Source organism: Zosterops lateralis, assembly GCF_965231275.1.
Source record: "Zosterops lateralis genome assembly, chromosome: 1".
Lineage (NCBI taxonomy): Eukaryota > Metazoa > Chordata > Aves > Passeriformes > Zosteropidae > Zosterops > Zosterops lateralis.
In genome coordinates this window covers 122,298,268-122,313,888 of record NC_139762.1, presented here as the reverse complement: position 1 = coordinate 122,313,888, position 15,621 = coordinate 122,298,268, and the positions used below count along the sequence as shown (strand labels likewise).

General features: G+C 38.5%; 1 protein-coding gene across 1 annotated transcript in view; it reads right to left on the bottom strand.

Moving 5' to 3' along the window:
* ZFHX4 (zinc finger homeobox 4) overlaps positions 1–15,621 on the bottom strand; it is a 150,072-nt gene that overhangs the window by 5,261 nt on the left and 129,190 nt on the right. Inside the window, 5 exon segments of the mRNA XM_083878097.1 lie at positions 4,939–10,335; positions 11,156–11,273; positions 13,629–13,829; positions 13,976–13,979; positions 13,981–14,116. Of these exon segments, the coding sequence (XP_083734223.1) occupies positions 4,939–10,335; positions 11,156–11,273; positions 13,629–13,829; positions 13,976–13,979; positions 13,981–14,116 (5,856 nt within the window).

Below are 15,621 nucleotides of genomic sequence, written 5' to 3'. Positions count from 1 at the left end.
TCTGGAGGGTGCATACACACAAGAAGGATGCTACATAACTTAATGGAAGAAATCTTTTCTCTGTTTCAAGTACCAGATATAGTGCAGTGGCTGGTAACAGTCTATTAAAAAAGCAACTTCTGTGAGATGTATAGTTGGTCAGAAAATTAAATGATAGCACGGGGTAGAAAAGGCAACTGACTGTAAGAGGCTGTACATTACACCCATTGTCGTTTTCTCAGGCAAGTCAGTTTGCTAGAGAAAAGAGCACACAAAGTGCGTCATGCACATGGAACTGTAAAAATGAAGTTATGTCAGCAACAGTCCACTCCTGCACAGATAAAAGAACAGTAAATGCAGGCTCTGTAATGGAGGCTAGATAGGTATTAGCCACAAGGAAGCACTAATGGAGTGAACAAGAATAATGTTTAAATCATCAATATCCAGGTGCTTAGCGTTACTTAAGAATCAAGCAATTAGGATTCAAAGAGAATAATTATCAGATTTAACAAAGAGGCCATTTAATGTTTGTCACTGTGTCATTAGTCCTATGTAATGGTAGGGGAACACTAAGGAGTTAAAATGCATTGTGAGCACGAATTAGATAGTACAGTGAAACAAGTCACAACAACTGTAATTAAAAAGTGGGTAATTGCCAGAGTTAGTGCACAACAGTGAAGATGCTATTATTTGCCCCTATGCTTCCAACAGGAAGTAACGGGCAATTGTGTGTGTAACCTGCTGAAAATATATAAAATGATAAATACTGCAGACGGAAAACACGAATGACGCAGTTAATGTGAACTGTTGCCCCAGCTTTGTCATAGTTATTTGGGCTTGCCACCCACTTAGGATTTTTCTAATTTCATTTTATTCTTAACCTTTTCAACCCTTTTACATTTTGATGTCTTCAGTCTAATCACAGTGATGATGCCTAGAACAGGCAAGATATATTCCATTTTCCAGATATTCTTTGGAATTATGTTGAAATACACATAATTCAGTGAAATATGCAGACAGATTGCTTTAGAACAGTGCAATCCACTTGTTTTATTGAAAGGTAAATGTAGAATGAGGGTTTCCAAAACTAAATGAAAGTACCTGATGAAACTAATGCTCAATTTACAAACAGGTCATGAACAAACATTCCAATCCTGCTAACTCTTCTGAGTGACTATCAAATAGGAGAGACTTCTCTTTCACTTGGAGGAATTGGAGGGCTAAAAATATATTAAAAAACCCCTGCTACCAATGGGCCAAAAGCAAACAGAGAATAGAATTAAATGCACTAACAAAAGTCATTGCTGCTGAATCAAATTTCTCTCTTGATAAGATTTCAAAACCCACTAAGTACATATTACCCAGTGATGTGTGCATTCTTGGAAAAAGCTTCTGTGAATCTTCAAGGCAGCCCAGGCTTAAGTGATGTGCAAAGAACCTATGGTAATGATGATGACATTAAAAGGTTCACAGAACCAGTATCAATAGCTAGAAGGAAGATGAAGCACTAGCTTTCTGCAAGGGATCATAGGCAAAACACAAAGCTAAGGAATAAGAGAATGTGAATTTTAAGAACAGCTGAAAACAGCAGGTGAACCTTTCTATCTACAGTCACCTAGAAAATAAGAAGAAGCTTGAAGAACAAAGATGAGCTGGAACTAAAATTCTGTATGAATTAGAATTCCACCAAATAACTCCTTATTAGGAATTATGCTGAGCAAACACTGGGGTAATTTTCAGACCTTGCTCAGCATTTGATGCCCATAAGATGATAAAATTACATTATCTAGAAAAATGTATCCCACAGGTGAGAGGATTGTGACACATAATCTCAGAACCACACAATAATTCTGACATTAAAACCCACTTGTTTAAGAACAAAATAACAGAATTTAAAGTTGATATATCCTTTTATTCAGAAATGAAGCTATCTTACTTTGCAAAACCTAATAATATTCACAAGTAATAATCTAGTTTAAGCACTATATAAAAGAAGATAAAATGAACTGTAGTTGGAATCATTCCATTTTTTGTGAATTAGTATTATTTTCATGTGTCCAACTTCAAACCTTTTGTAGAAGCAAACACTGCACGTAAAAAAAGCATAGTACCTTGCAAAATTTAGCTGGGTTTTCTGTATATTTGGCCAAAAAAATAAAAAATACTGGATGGTTGAACATGAAAAAGAGAAATCCCTTATAAACTTGTATTAACCAGTGAAACTAATCAGAGTTATTTCTCTGTCTAGCATGAGGAAAGCAAATCACAAAGGAGAATTTTAAGTATGATGTTTACAATTAGGTTGTAATAGTTCCCTGTTTGAGTAAATGCATTCTTTCAAATTGAGGACCTTACTAATGTTAACACTGTCCATTAAACAAACATGCAGGACAGAACAGATGGGCTTTGCTACAGGAACCTGTAAGCATCAGTAAAAACATGTAAATACTTCAATACAAGGGATCCCAGTGAGACTTCTTCTGAAGTGCATTTTTGGGTTTGGGTCCTAGAGAGCAGAAATGACACATTTGCAAAGGAATTCACAAGAAGTAGACTTGAACGGTAAGATAGTGAGTCATCACGAGCTCCAGCAAATCCTTCATGCAAAGAACGATGCAGAGCAATTGTCCTGCTCGCTGAAAATACCCACGCTGCAAGAAGAACTGTAGCCAAGGAAAAGCTTGCCTGGAAGCTTGCTTCCAAAAAGATACTTCTTAAATGATTCTTAGCATCAAATATGAATGTGAGCTATCAGACAGAGCAGGGCAGAGAAGAAAATAGAAATGGGTTAATTAGGTGCAGAAAATACTGGTGTTGAGTATATACTGGAGCACATCTAAGTACATTACAGTTTTTCTATGATGAATGATTAAAATAATCTCTCTTATTTTTTTTTTCTTTCCACTCACTATCACTGCTCCATTATGTATCATTAGGGAATGGAGATTTATGTATGCAAGTATTTTCCAGGCAACAAAAGGGGGATGTAGGGGCTGTTTAGCATATGGCAGAAGAGGAAGTTAACAACAAGATTCTAGTAGCTGGTTTACACAGTGGGCTTTGCCCACAATGGGCTAATTAACCTTAAGAAAATGAAAGATGAAAGAGGGTAAAAATCCATCTCAATTGGCAGTGCACTGTGCATGATATCAAAGAAGAGATATTTGGTGGAAATTAGAAAATCTGAATATGGAATTGTTATGGAACAGTTGGCCTGTAATAATGCCTTTTGTATTATTAACAGGACAATTTACAGACTTTGAGACTACATTGATACCAGTGAGTTAAAGAGTATCAGGGAACATTCCCCAGAAACTGAGAAGAAACCTTCTGTAAATTTAAATAGAAAGAATAGTTATGGACACTGTTTTGTCCTAGGCCAACTAGGCTCCTCCTAAACAACTCCTGAGCACAGCTTAGAGGGTGGTTCCATGGGTCCATGACCATTCCCCAGACACACATTGCATGGGAACTTCTTGGTATTGAACAGAAAGAATATATATCCAAGTAAATTTCTTTGAGCAATATAGACAAAGCCTGAGTTTTCTGAAGTCCTTTTTACCTGAAGGTCAACCTAGACAAAGCTATTTAGCAAAGTTATATAGAGAAACCATATCTATAATTTTAATGAACAACAACCAGCCATTTTAGGACCAGGACACTGTATGCCATTAAGAAGGAAATACAGCAACTTTATATTTCCTTTATATGCAATCTCTGTGCCAATAACTGTTTGACAAAAGCCAGAGGGCACTCAGCCAGAGACTCCATTGTGGAAGGAAAGCCTCTCTGATCCAATGAAGAGAAAAACAAGATGCTTTGACCACCACTTAGGGAAACAATAACATGATCATCATCAATCAAAATAGACCTGGGCAGTAGAGAAGACATTGCTACAGTCTCAGTATGCCTAATAACACTGGTGATGAAGCCTCCATTTTACTTGCCAAAGTATGTTGCTTTTTAAGGCAAAGTTCAGGGATCAACAGCAAGTGGCATTACAGGATAAAATGAGGTGAGGAGTCTTAACCAGCTTCCTAACTCTTCTGTGCATGTATTTGATATGAATATGCAAAATTAGAAGTTTACTGTGAGAGCTTCAGTCTGCAAGGCTGCAGTCACAATGAACCTAGACTGCAAAATGGGAGCCTAATTCAAGAAATACATTAGGTTCACTCTTTGAGGACTAAAACAATTCTGCTGCAGAAAACTTGGCTCCTTAAAATCAGTGAAACTTATTGCAAGAGAGAGTGCTTTCCAATATGAGTGAAACCCAAAGTCACAAGAGTCAAAACTGTCAGTAACACAAGTTAGGTGTTCTGTTAAAAGTGAAGGCCCAAATGAAGGGGTACAGGTCTGCAATGACTTCAGAAACTGGAATTTGGATTACAATTGAAACTGCATTTACAAACCACCTTCAACAAATCCTTTTTTTATTTTAGCAGGCAGTTATTCAGAAATAGTATAAAGGGTCCTGGGCAGAATTTATATTAAATATTTATTCTGGATTAAACAACAGCTTAGAGTTGTCTAAGGGATGAACCAATTGCCTGATGAACTGACAATGTGAGAATCTATTTTGTGCTTAATGAGATATTACATTAAATATTTGCATACAAAAATTTACACAAAATTCTAACCCATGTTTTGACTAAAGGAGTACCATTCAAAACAAACAAATAAGTATAACAATTACACATTTCTATTGTTTTTGTTAGAAAAAAATAGTATTGGATAAAAACGCTTCTCTTTTTTTTTTTTTTTTTTTTTTTTTTTTTTGAGAAGTCATATAGATTATCCAGCATCAGTGGAGAAACCCATAGGAGTACATTTTAACTATTCACACCAGTCTAACAAGCATGATATGAACGCGTAATATGCTTTCTCTTAGAAGGGGATGGTGACTGTGCAAGATGATCAAATTAATAAAATGAGAATATCATCCCCTTATAGACTTACTGTTTGAACTTTGTGGAAATCCAGGTAAGGAGGATGGACCATTCATTCCAGGCAGAAGAACAGGAGGAAGGCCAGGGAGTCCTGGATAAGCTGCTGGCAAACTGATACCATGAAGAGAACTGCTGTCCATCATGCCTGGCTGCTGTACTGTTAATCCTAGCACATCAGTAGCCTTCTTTATGCGATCCAGTTCTTGCTGTGCCATCAGCTGTCTAACCGTTGTAGGAGCTAAATAATCTTTCTCCCGGTCTAGCTGACTTCCCACAGTTTCTCTCACTTTTGTAATATGTTGTTTGGAAAAGATATGATCTCTTATGGACAAACGTGCAGAATATTTCACGCCACACAGAGAACATTCTGGCTTTGTCCCATCAGGTCCAGTCTGGTTTATCATGAATGGCTTCCCTATGTTAATTTTAAATTTCTTTTCTTTAGCCCGGGCATTCTGAAACCAGACCTGAACCACACGTTTGGGCAGACCAATCTCATTCCCTAGCATTTCACATTCCTGCATGGTTGGAGTCCGGTAGTCACTAAAGCAAGCCTTGAGAACTTTAAGCTGAAGGTTACTCATTTGTGTTCGGAAACGTTTGTGGCCCGGCCGATCACTGTTTTTGGATTTAAAGGGATTGCTAGCTCCAAATGGGTTAGGTGAACTTGGATCAGCTATGCTTGAAGTTTCACTGCGATCTGCATTATCATCAGGGTCATCAGTAATGTAGTAACTTTGGTCATGGTCGCCATCTTTTTCACTGAAGTGTATTGAAGGGCTTGTAAGGGAAAAGAGAAATTTGTCATCAGTATTCTCATTTGTAGGTGTAGTTGCTGCTTTTGGTAGTGTGTCATTCACAAGCGGTTTTGGTTCTTTGGGGGGTGATGCAGGTTTTGCATCCCCTGAACTGCCAGTTGTGCTTTCCATTTCATTGTTCCCCTCATCCCCTGTTGTGGCGTCACTAATTGCTGTATTAATTGATGAAGTCTCATCAAAGTCAGTCTTGTTTTGATCATATCCAGAGTCAGCAGGAGGTGCATTCAAATTTTCTATATCCTCACTAGACTCTGCTTTAAAAGAAGAAGGACTTAAAAGGTTCTTCGGTGACATTTCTGCAGTTTTGCTAACAGGGGTTGATACAGTGGAGGCTAATTCATTTTCGCTTGATAATTCAGTTTTTGCTAATGACAGTGATGGGTAATCAAAAAATATGTACTTTTGTGGACTTTCTCCTCCATCTTCATTTGATATCAAAGGACTTGGAGGCAAACTATAGCCAGCCTGTTTTCCTTCATTCCAATGTCGAGAGCGGATGTGACTTTCTAAAGCGGATTTTGCTTTAAACAGAGCTCGACAAAAAGGACATCTTTTATGGGACTGGGCTGGACCAACTGCACGGAATTGTCCCTTTCTTTCTCGGGCTCTCGTGTTCTGAAACCAGACTTGCACAACTCTCTTTTTCAGTCCCACTTCACGTGCAATATGATCTAGCATCTTTCTGGTGGGATTGGAATCCAGCAGGTACTTTTCATAGAGTATTTCCAGCTGCTCTGGAGTAATTGTAGTTCTTAAACGCTTATCACGATGTTGATCTTCTCCACTGTTTCCTCCCTCCTTCTCACTACAGTTATTGTCTTCTTTATCATCTAGTTTTCGTTTCAGGGAACCAGAAACTGTAGCAGGGTGTGCTGTATGTGATGAGCCAGTTTGTGGTGGCATCTGAGCAAGAGAACTGTTAAGTAACTGTCCAGTCATCAAAGGATTATTTGGGTCAAATATCATGTAGGGCATATCCATTGGTCTTTCTAAAAACTGTGAGTGAAGAAATTGGTTTTGGGCTGCTAGGAAATGCATGTGCTGGTGCTCTTGCCAAAGTTCTAGAGTTGGAAAGGCAACTGTACACTGATCACACTGATACTGTAATAACTGAGGAGGTAGACTGTTCTGTAGAGAAGTCATTGAAATTGGCAAAGGACTGGAAGGAACAGGTGTGTTTTGTGATGCAGAAGGAGGTCTCCCTACAATCTGGGATTGCTTTTGTTGAGGTGGTTGAGAAGCTGAGGGCTGAGGGTCAGAAGATGTTACTGGAGTAGACTGTACTGGTTTGGTGCTTTGGGATGTTGTATCTGATTGCTTAGAGGTGGTTTCATTTTGTTTTGGTTTTTCTGTGGACTCTGGTTTAGGAGAAGCCTTCTCAGGTTCTGGTTTGGGTGATGGAACCAAAGGAGTACTAGAACCAGAGCCAGAGCTTGCTGCTGTGACTGTCAGGCTTTTTGATGAGTCATTTTGGCCAGAAACTGTACAATTCTTATACACTGTTTGATCAGAGGCATCCATAGAGTCTTCAGTTTGGCTTTCATCTTGAGCATCATCATCTTCATCTTTATAACACTGCTTTTTCTGGTGTGTAATTAAATCAAAGATCCTGGGAAAAACCACACTGCACTTTTTGCACTGATACTGCATGTTACTGGTTCGGATGTAACGCTCATTCGTCAGTTCCCTTTTCTCATTGTCTTTAGTTTCAGCTTGATTCTCGTAACTTTTGCGAGCTTTTTGTCGTGCATTTTGGAACCATACGACAATAACTCGAGTAGGTAGGTTAAGTACAGTTGAAAGCTGTTCAATTTCATCATCCTTTGGATAAGCATTTGTGTCAAAGAAGTCTTGGAGGACACGAAGCTGGTAGTCAGTAAACCGAGTCCTGGATGACCTCTTGCTGAAAGATGCATCAGACTTGTAGGGTTCTACAGCTGAAGGCTGAGGATCTATTCTGATATCTTCTAATACTGTTATAGGAGGATTGCTGAAATTATATGGAGAATCCTTATTCCTCTGTCGTTCTTTAAACAGCGTATTTCGAAACCAGTGCTTGATAACTTTCTGTGAAAGACCAGATTTCTCAGCCATTTCTTGGATCTGCTCTTCACTTGGAGAATTGTTAATATCGAAATAAGCCCGCAAGATTTTTAACTGGTCATCTGTGATTCTTGTACGTGGACGCTTGAACTGAGAGTGCCGCAGGAAATTGGGATCTAACCCCAGCTGCTGCTGGCAAAGCTGGGTAAGATCGGCAGATAAAGTATCCATTGGTGGCAGCTGGAGGGCAAGCTGAGGAGGCAGTGCAGGATGTTGCACTGGCTGCATCATAATTGGAGGGAAAAGTGGGAGATCAAGTGAAACAGGAAGCTGGACTTGAGGTGGGGCTGATGGTGGTGGTGGTGGAGGAGGCGGAGGTGGTGGTGGAGGAGGTGGTGGTGGAGGTGTAGGTGGTGGAGCCTGCAAAGGTGTGGGAGTTGTGTTTTGAATTTTTCCAGCTCCAGCTGAAGAAGGCTGAGAAGGAGTTGGAGGAGGAGGAGGAGGAGGTGGTGGAGGAGGTGGTGGCGGAGGCGGTGGCGTTTCTGGAGAAGATGGAGAAATTGGATAAAGTTTGTCATATGCCTCCCTGTACTGTCGGGCAAATTTTTCTAATGCTCCATATGGAAAAAAATGTCCATGCACGTGTTCTTGATGACTCTTCAAAATAAGAATGTTGGAAAAAAGCTTACTGCAGGTTCCACACTCCAGTTTGTCTGTGTTTTCACTATCCCCAGTCTTGCTTTTTTTCTGCACTTTTTGTCTGTTCTCATTGTATTGGATAACTAACTCAAACCCAAAGTTCTCCAACAAAGCCTTGGCTGCATTCCCCCTTGCTCCAGAAGCTATTCTGGGTGGTGGAATGGCTGGTTCTGAGGATTTTGGCTTCTTCATATCTTTGTTTTCTTTTAGTCCTTCATTCTCATTAGTAAATTCTTGCTTTGGCTTCTCGTGTTTTTCAGAAACTTCTTCTGACTCCTTATATGATGGCATATCCTTTATCAGTTGGCAGTCCGTACTTACTAAGGTATTTTGCTCTGCTTTCATCAGCTTACTACTTTGCTGCTGCTGCTTTTGGGACTGAAGCTGGGGTTGGGTGGACTGATACTGTTGTGCCTGTTGCTGCAGTATCTGTAGCTGGGTTTGGCCTACATGGTGCTGGGTTTGTATCTGCTGCTTCAAATCTTCAAGCAGTGATCCTGTCATACCAGCCATTCCAGGCATACCAAATGTGGCAGAACCAGGCAAACCCAGATCTGGGCTTAAGCTAAATTCTGTCCCAGGTATATAGAATGGGAAAAGGAACTGAGGCTGTTGAAACTGGAGCAGTGCTTCTGGTGTCATTGGAAAGTGAGGCAAAAAAGCCGGATTTAGAAACTGCGGTTGAAAGAACGCAGCTTGTTGTTGCAGTTCATGCTGTAGTTGCATTTGAAGTTGTGCTGGTGACTGGGGTGGGTGATGTGTAGGCTGAGCAGAAATTAATTCAGAAGCTTGCTTTTTATTTAATTCTTTGGCATCTAAATGTGTTTCTTTGCTGTTAACTGCTGGTAAGCTCATAGATTCTAGCATTCCTTGGCTGGGGCTATTAACATTCCCTGCTACACTATTTCCACTATTTATATTACCACTTGGTTCTAGTTTTGCAGCCCTTGCCTTTGTCTGATGAAGCACAGATCTCATATGGATTTCCAATGTAGAACTTTGGCTATATGCAACATTACAAATGCTGCACTTGTAGGGTTTATTGTCAGTGCTGCTGTTGGTTTCTTGAGGGACAGGACTTGATGCTTCCTGCAAAACCTTTTTGAGTTTATGCAGATGGGACACTGAGTTATAGTGGACCAAGAGAATGTTCTTTTGGGTGAAAGACTCTTTACACACTGTACACTTATATGGGCGAGATGGATCTAGAAATTTTTCCATAGTAAAATTTGGCCCTTTTCTAAAAGGTAAGGTCCGCTTTGGTTCCGAGCCCATATCATCTGGAATAGAGCTACTATCACTTCCTACAGGACTTGCTTTACCTTCCTGGTCCATCTCAAAATCTCTTTCTATTTCCTGTTCTAGTGCATGATCGTCTTGTGCCATACTTTCACTTTCTGACCACAGTTCACCATTGACAGGTAAAGACGCACACAGCTGCTGAAGTTCAGCTTCATTGAGCTCAGGGTGGCCTGCTTCCAAGTGTTTTTTTAAAGCCTGGAATGTACGGAAGCTACGTTGGCAAAGGCTACACATAGTAGCTGCCCGAATAGCGTGGTACTGGGAATGTATCTGAAGCTTCTGCATAGTCTTAAAAGCCAAGCTACAATGATTACAACGGTACTTATAGACATGGCGGTCAGAAACAGATAGCTGCTGCTTCTTCTGCTGCTCATTTAGCTGGTCTGTCATAGAGTCAGTGGTCTTTGTATCTTTACTGCTGCTCTTATTCCAATCTGGTGTTTCAGTAGACTCCTTAGGTGGCTTCTGTTCCTCAGTCTTAATTTCCATTCCCGTTTTTGATTCATCGATCCCAGGGGTACTTTTCTCATCCACAGGACTTTCACCTAGTTAAAGAAAGTGAAGTGTCCTTTACACAGGTAGAAGAGAAAGCATACAGTATTCATTTTAATTTATTTTTACATCAGATATCAAAAAAGGCACCTAGTACGCCACGTGTCAGATTAGCAAAATATAACAACCTGTCCTTGTCCCAGAAAATAAAGCAGGCAGGACAAACAGGAGTTTTAAAAAAGGAATAAAACCCATACACAATGATCAGATTGGCAGTGGCATCTGGATGAGAGTGACATAGGACTTTTCTCTGCTACAAGGTAGGAGTTTATTGGTAAAACAGGAGCACCAAACAAGAAAAGGAAACAGTAGGAAAAAGGGAAAGAGTAGAAAAATGGGGAAAATAGGTAGGATAGATGACTAGAAAGAGGATGATAGTGGTCTGAGAAGAGAGGGAGGAGAATGCTGTGACACGTAGTAAAATTTCCCAGTGCACAATACAGTTGGTGTCCAGGATCAGAAACTTGCTATTGGAAATGAAGACAAAATCACTTACCAAACATTCCCCACTGATGGTGAGAATACCACTGTCTTCTGGGACTGGGTCTTATTTGCTGGTTAAACAAGGAGGATCTTGTCCTCAAAGTGGCTAGGCATTGCTGTTTGATTTTACCTCCACCAAAAGCAAAGAGTGTGACATACATGTCTGGCATTCTACTAGCTCAGCCAAATTCAGACCCCTTGCTACATTTTTCTTTTTATCTCTGTGGCTATAAGCAAGCCAGAAAAATATTCCCTTTACTAAGTAACAAGTAGTTGTATTTCTAAATTGCCCATACCTATCTTTTACATGTCTGGCTTTTTCTTGCATACCTGGATATTTCCCAGATCCCTCAGCTGTAATGGTTGCAGGTGTGTCACGTTCAGATTTCTCTGAAGCAGCTGCTGGCAATAGCATGCTATTTGGCATCATGACATCTGGTACAGGAACCTTTGAAAACCAAGAGTATGGTATTATATTACAGAAAAACTCCCACTATTTAATACTATAAAACAGTATGAAATTATAATTCAAAAGATCCACCATATCTGGATGACTGTCAGAAATCAAGATACTGATTCAGTCCTTGATTATGGTTTCTGACAGATCCTAATGCATCATGTGTCCCTTGGTGGAGAATCAAAATAATTCACACTAAGGTGATACTATGGAACTACATGCACTCATTATTTCATTGGTCTCAGTATCACCGCAAAGAAGGTTTTGCTGACTTTGCCAGGGTCATTGGATTTATCAGGGGAATTCTCTTAGGATATCCTCCAAAGACAGAGATCATGTTAAGATATGGACACCAGTCAGTCTTTCACTGAGGGTATTCCCACTTTTATTCTCCTGTAATTTTTTTTACACAAATGCTGTACATTCCATGATCTTTGAAAGAAAATGTTTATTTCAATAGGATAGTAACAACTTATTTCTATTTAAAATGAGATTTTTTCTCTTTCTTGACTTCAATTTCTTATGTATCATATTGCTTTATCTGTTGTGTTATGCTTTTGAATTATAGACAGAAATTTCTGAAGGATGTACTCTTAGTCTGGTAGTATTCTGTTTAGCTAAGTTGATATGAATATCAACTTGCTCAACATTTCATGTTTTTATTTTACTTTGATCTTTAAAACAAATTCATATCAGAAATATAGGACTGTCCTATTAAGACTTAAAAAGTTTAAGTTGAAGCTCCTGAACTGCCAGATTCTGCCTAAAGAACCTTGGGTAAATCAGTCCAGACTGTGCTGCAGCTTCTCTTCTCTAACAGAAGGATAGGACTTTCTTCCTACAGAGGTTAAAAGATTATCCACAGAAGAGATTGTTTAGTTGTAAATAGATAATGGAAGCAACATTCATTATGAAGTATGAATAGAAATATCTTTTGTTCCTCTAACATTGGATACATAAGAATTACATATACACACACACACACACACACAAATTGACTCTTAGAAAAAATATTCTTTAAAAAAACCCACCTGGGTTTAGTACACTTGCAATTTAAACATGGCATTAATAGCATCCTCTCATAAGACTAATAATGACTTCAAGTTTACTTGGGAGGGAAGATCTTTTAAAATAATTATGTAGATAACTGTAAATGTCCCAGAGAAGAAAAGTTTGCTATAAATAGTATTTATTTTGTTGTCAGAAGGTTCCATTTTCAACAGAGTATATTTGCGTTACCAATTATGACAATTTCAATTATGAAGGTTATGTTTTATAGTCTTTTCTCTGGAAAACATCGGGGGTTTTTCCCCCTCTCAGAAACATTGGGGCAACTCCCCAGCACCTGATGAAAAAAGATTTCAAAGTTGCTTCATTTTCAGAATAGTGGGAATCATGAAGAACTTGAGAAGAAAGCTAGTGCTGCTCATTATGGAGGGGGAGATTTTCTGTATTTTTATATTTTCCTAAAAGGGTCTGGGAAAGTTAAATTTCTACTGCATTTTCTTCCAGTGGACCAAAATGACATGGTCCATCAGAGCTATAATTAGTAGAAAACCAAGGAAAAGAAAAGAAGCTCCCCAAGTATGCATTTGCTCATCAGCTCTAAGCATAACACACTCTAGACCTTCAGTCAAGAAGTCTCAATTCTTTCTAATATTTTTGCTACTTTAGTTAGGAATGAGGCGGTAGATGTACAACCACACCCATGTAAATGAAGGAGTCATCTATGGATACAGAAGTAAATACTTAAGGAGTTGGATCACTGAGATTTCCAAGTACATTTCTGTCTAAGAAGGCAAGACCACCAGAGCCATTTTGTCTTAGGAGGTCTGTTTTCCGGCTGAATTTATGCTGTAATAACAAATACCTACAAGATCTGATTGTGTTTTTACTGACATTGCTTTGAATGGATGTTTGAACTGCTATTTTACAGTCAATTTCATGAAATGTAATGTACGGTAGAGGTATACACAGGAATCCTTCTATGTTTGGGAACTACATTCTTCAGGGAGTTCCTATTACATTACAAACAGAAGTCACAATTCTTCTGGGACCTGGATATTATTAGACCAAATTTTCAGGTATGCACTTAGAGACATGGACTGGCTTAACTTTTCCAAGGTTAATGTCAGTGAGGAACTACAGGCTTTTTGCATCTGTGAAATCCACCTTCGGTCGTTTTTCCAAGGGACAGCAATCACTGGATAAGCTCACAAAAGAACCTTAAGAGTCTTGACCCACTCCCCTCCTCAGGCTACCTCAACACTAGGTCAGAACAAATACATTACCCACAAGGCCCAAGTGTGTTTGTGTATCACGTGCATCAGTGTTTGGAGCACTTACTGTCATGAGCAGTTTCTCCACACAGTCAGGAGACACACTGTGCAGATGGGTCAAATGAAGCTGGAGATGCATTTTGTTGCTGAGGACATCTTGGCAGAGGGGGCAGCAGATAACAGGTTGCATTGAATGCTGTGACAGGACATGCATCTGGATACGATTTGGGTCCCTACCATTGTAGTTACAGTAAGGACATTGATAGAACTGAAAAAAAATCAAGTTAAGATGCAGACTATTAGTCAATGTGCTTTTTATAACTTGCTGATATAGCTATTTTAACAGCATATCATCTCTGTTTCATTCTTGAGTTATTTGAAAAAGAGTTCTAGAATGCAATTAAATTGTTGTACTTCCTTTTACCTGCTCATGACAAAATTTATTGTCCTCTGGAGGCTTTGATTTTTTAGCTGCACCATCCTCTTCTTTTGCCAGAAGCTGTTGTGCCCCTACCACAGTGTTCACTTTTGGTTCCTTCTCTGGTGTGACTATTCCTGTTTTGAAAACATAATTTTTGAGAACATGTTTTAAACTTAAAAATATCCTGGTTTACAAAGAGGCTCTGACTTCAAAGGTCTGTATTGTCTTTTGAGGGTCTTTTTATTTTGTTTGCTTGCTTGTTTTTTAAACACTGAGAAAAAATAAAGTTGAATAAAACAAGTCTGGTAAGCACAAAGGTGAAAATACACTTTTATCCTTGATACTCTATAAATACATTTAAAAATGGACTCTTCCCTACTGTTTAGATAACCCTAGGTTGCCTTTAAAGATTAATCAATAATGTTCTTTCTTTAGCAGCTCAGTATGAATTTGTGTATTACATTAAAACAAATCAGCTTTTGCTTAAAAAAGCCTGTTTTCCAAAATAATTAATTTGCTGCTGTTTAATTACCCTCTCTCTTTTCTAAATTGTCTGAGCAATATGATTATTGTGCTGTTTTGATAACTCCTGCCTGGTTACTATTCTGAAGCTAAATATAGCGAGGCTTTAAAAGAAATACTGTGGAGAATAGGATTTCAGAGCTAACTTAATATTAATTATATACAAAGATCAGTCATTTGGGATTGCTTTAGATGTTTACACTGTGAATTTTTATAGTCTGGCATTTGTGATCAAAAAAAGAATATAATTGTTTTCTATAGATAGTTGTACTATTAAGTATTAAATACTATATTTAATATTATGCCTGAGCTAGCTGTGTAATGCGGCCCAGTCTTGCACACATCAAAGAAAAGAGTGCAATTCTAATTTCCCAGTCCATCAGAAAATTCTTTCCAGCGTCAATTTGCCAGATAATCTCTCCTGCTAGGCTGGATATTACAAGAGCATTGGGTAGGCATGTCACATACATCTCACGACAAACACAAAACCTCATTTACCAACCATTCCAATCTCATCATAGTGCGGCATCATCTGACCTTTTTTCTGCTGTTTATTATGAGTATTTCTAATTTTAACTTTCAATTTTCACCATCTTCCAGTCAATTTGCAACTAAATTATTTCCAGGGTGAGGACACTATCACTGGACACTGGGTGCAAATACATCTTGAAATGCAATGAAGCTAAACCATTGATTGCTATCAGACCCAACGTAAATATATAGTCCAGGGGTAATCTGATTGTATGCTGTGCATGAAGATTTATCTTGATTTTTTTCAATCCACATAAGGTTCACATAAATGAACAAATTGCACCTCATTGCACAATAACCTAGGATTAATTTAAAAATAAGGTCATGGACATTTTGGCAACAAAGTAAACAAGAATAAAGAAAACACAAAATCAAGAACTTTTTATTATTATTACTGTTTTCATATAGACTTTGTGCAATATTTGATCTTACAAAAACAACATTAAAGAGAAGCAAAATAAGAGAACAGTTTTCAAGGTAAATACCAAATCTTCATGGTAAAATAATAACTAATTGAAAACTGAATCATACAGGGACATTTTCTGAAGGGCACTTAAAAAAAAAAACAAATATAAAACATATTTTA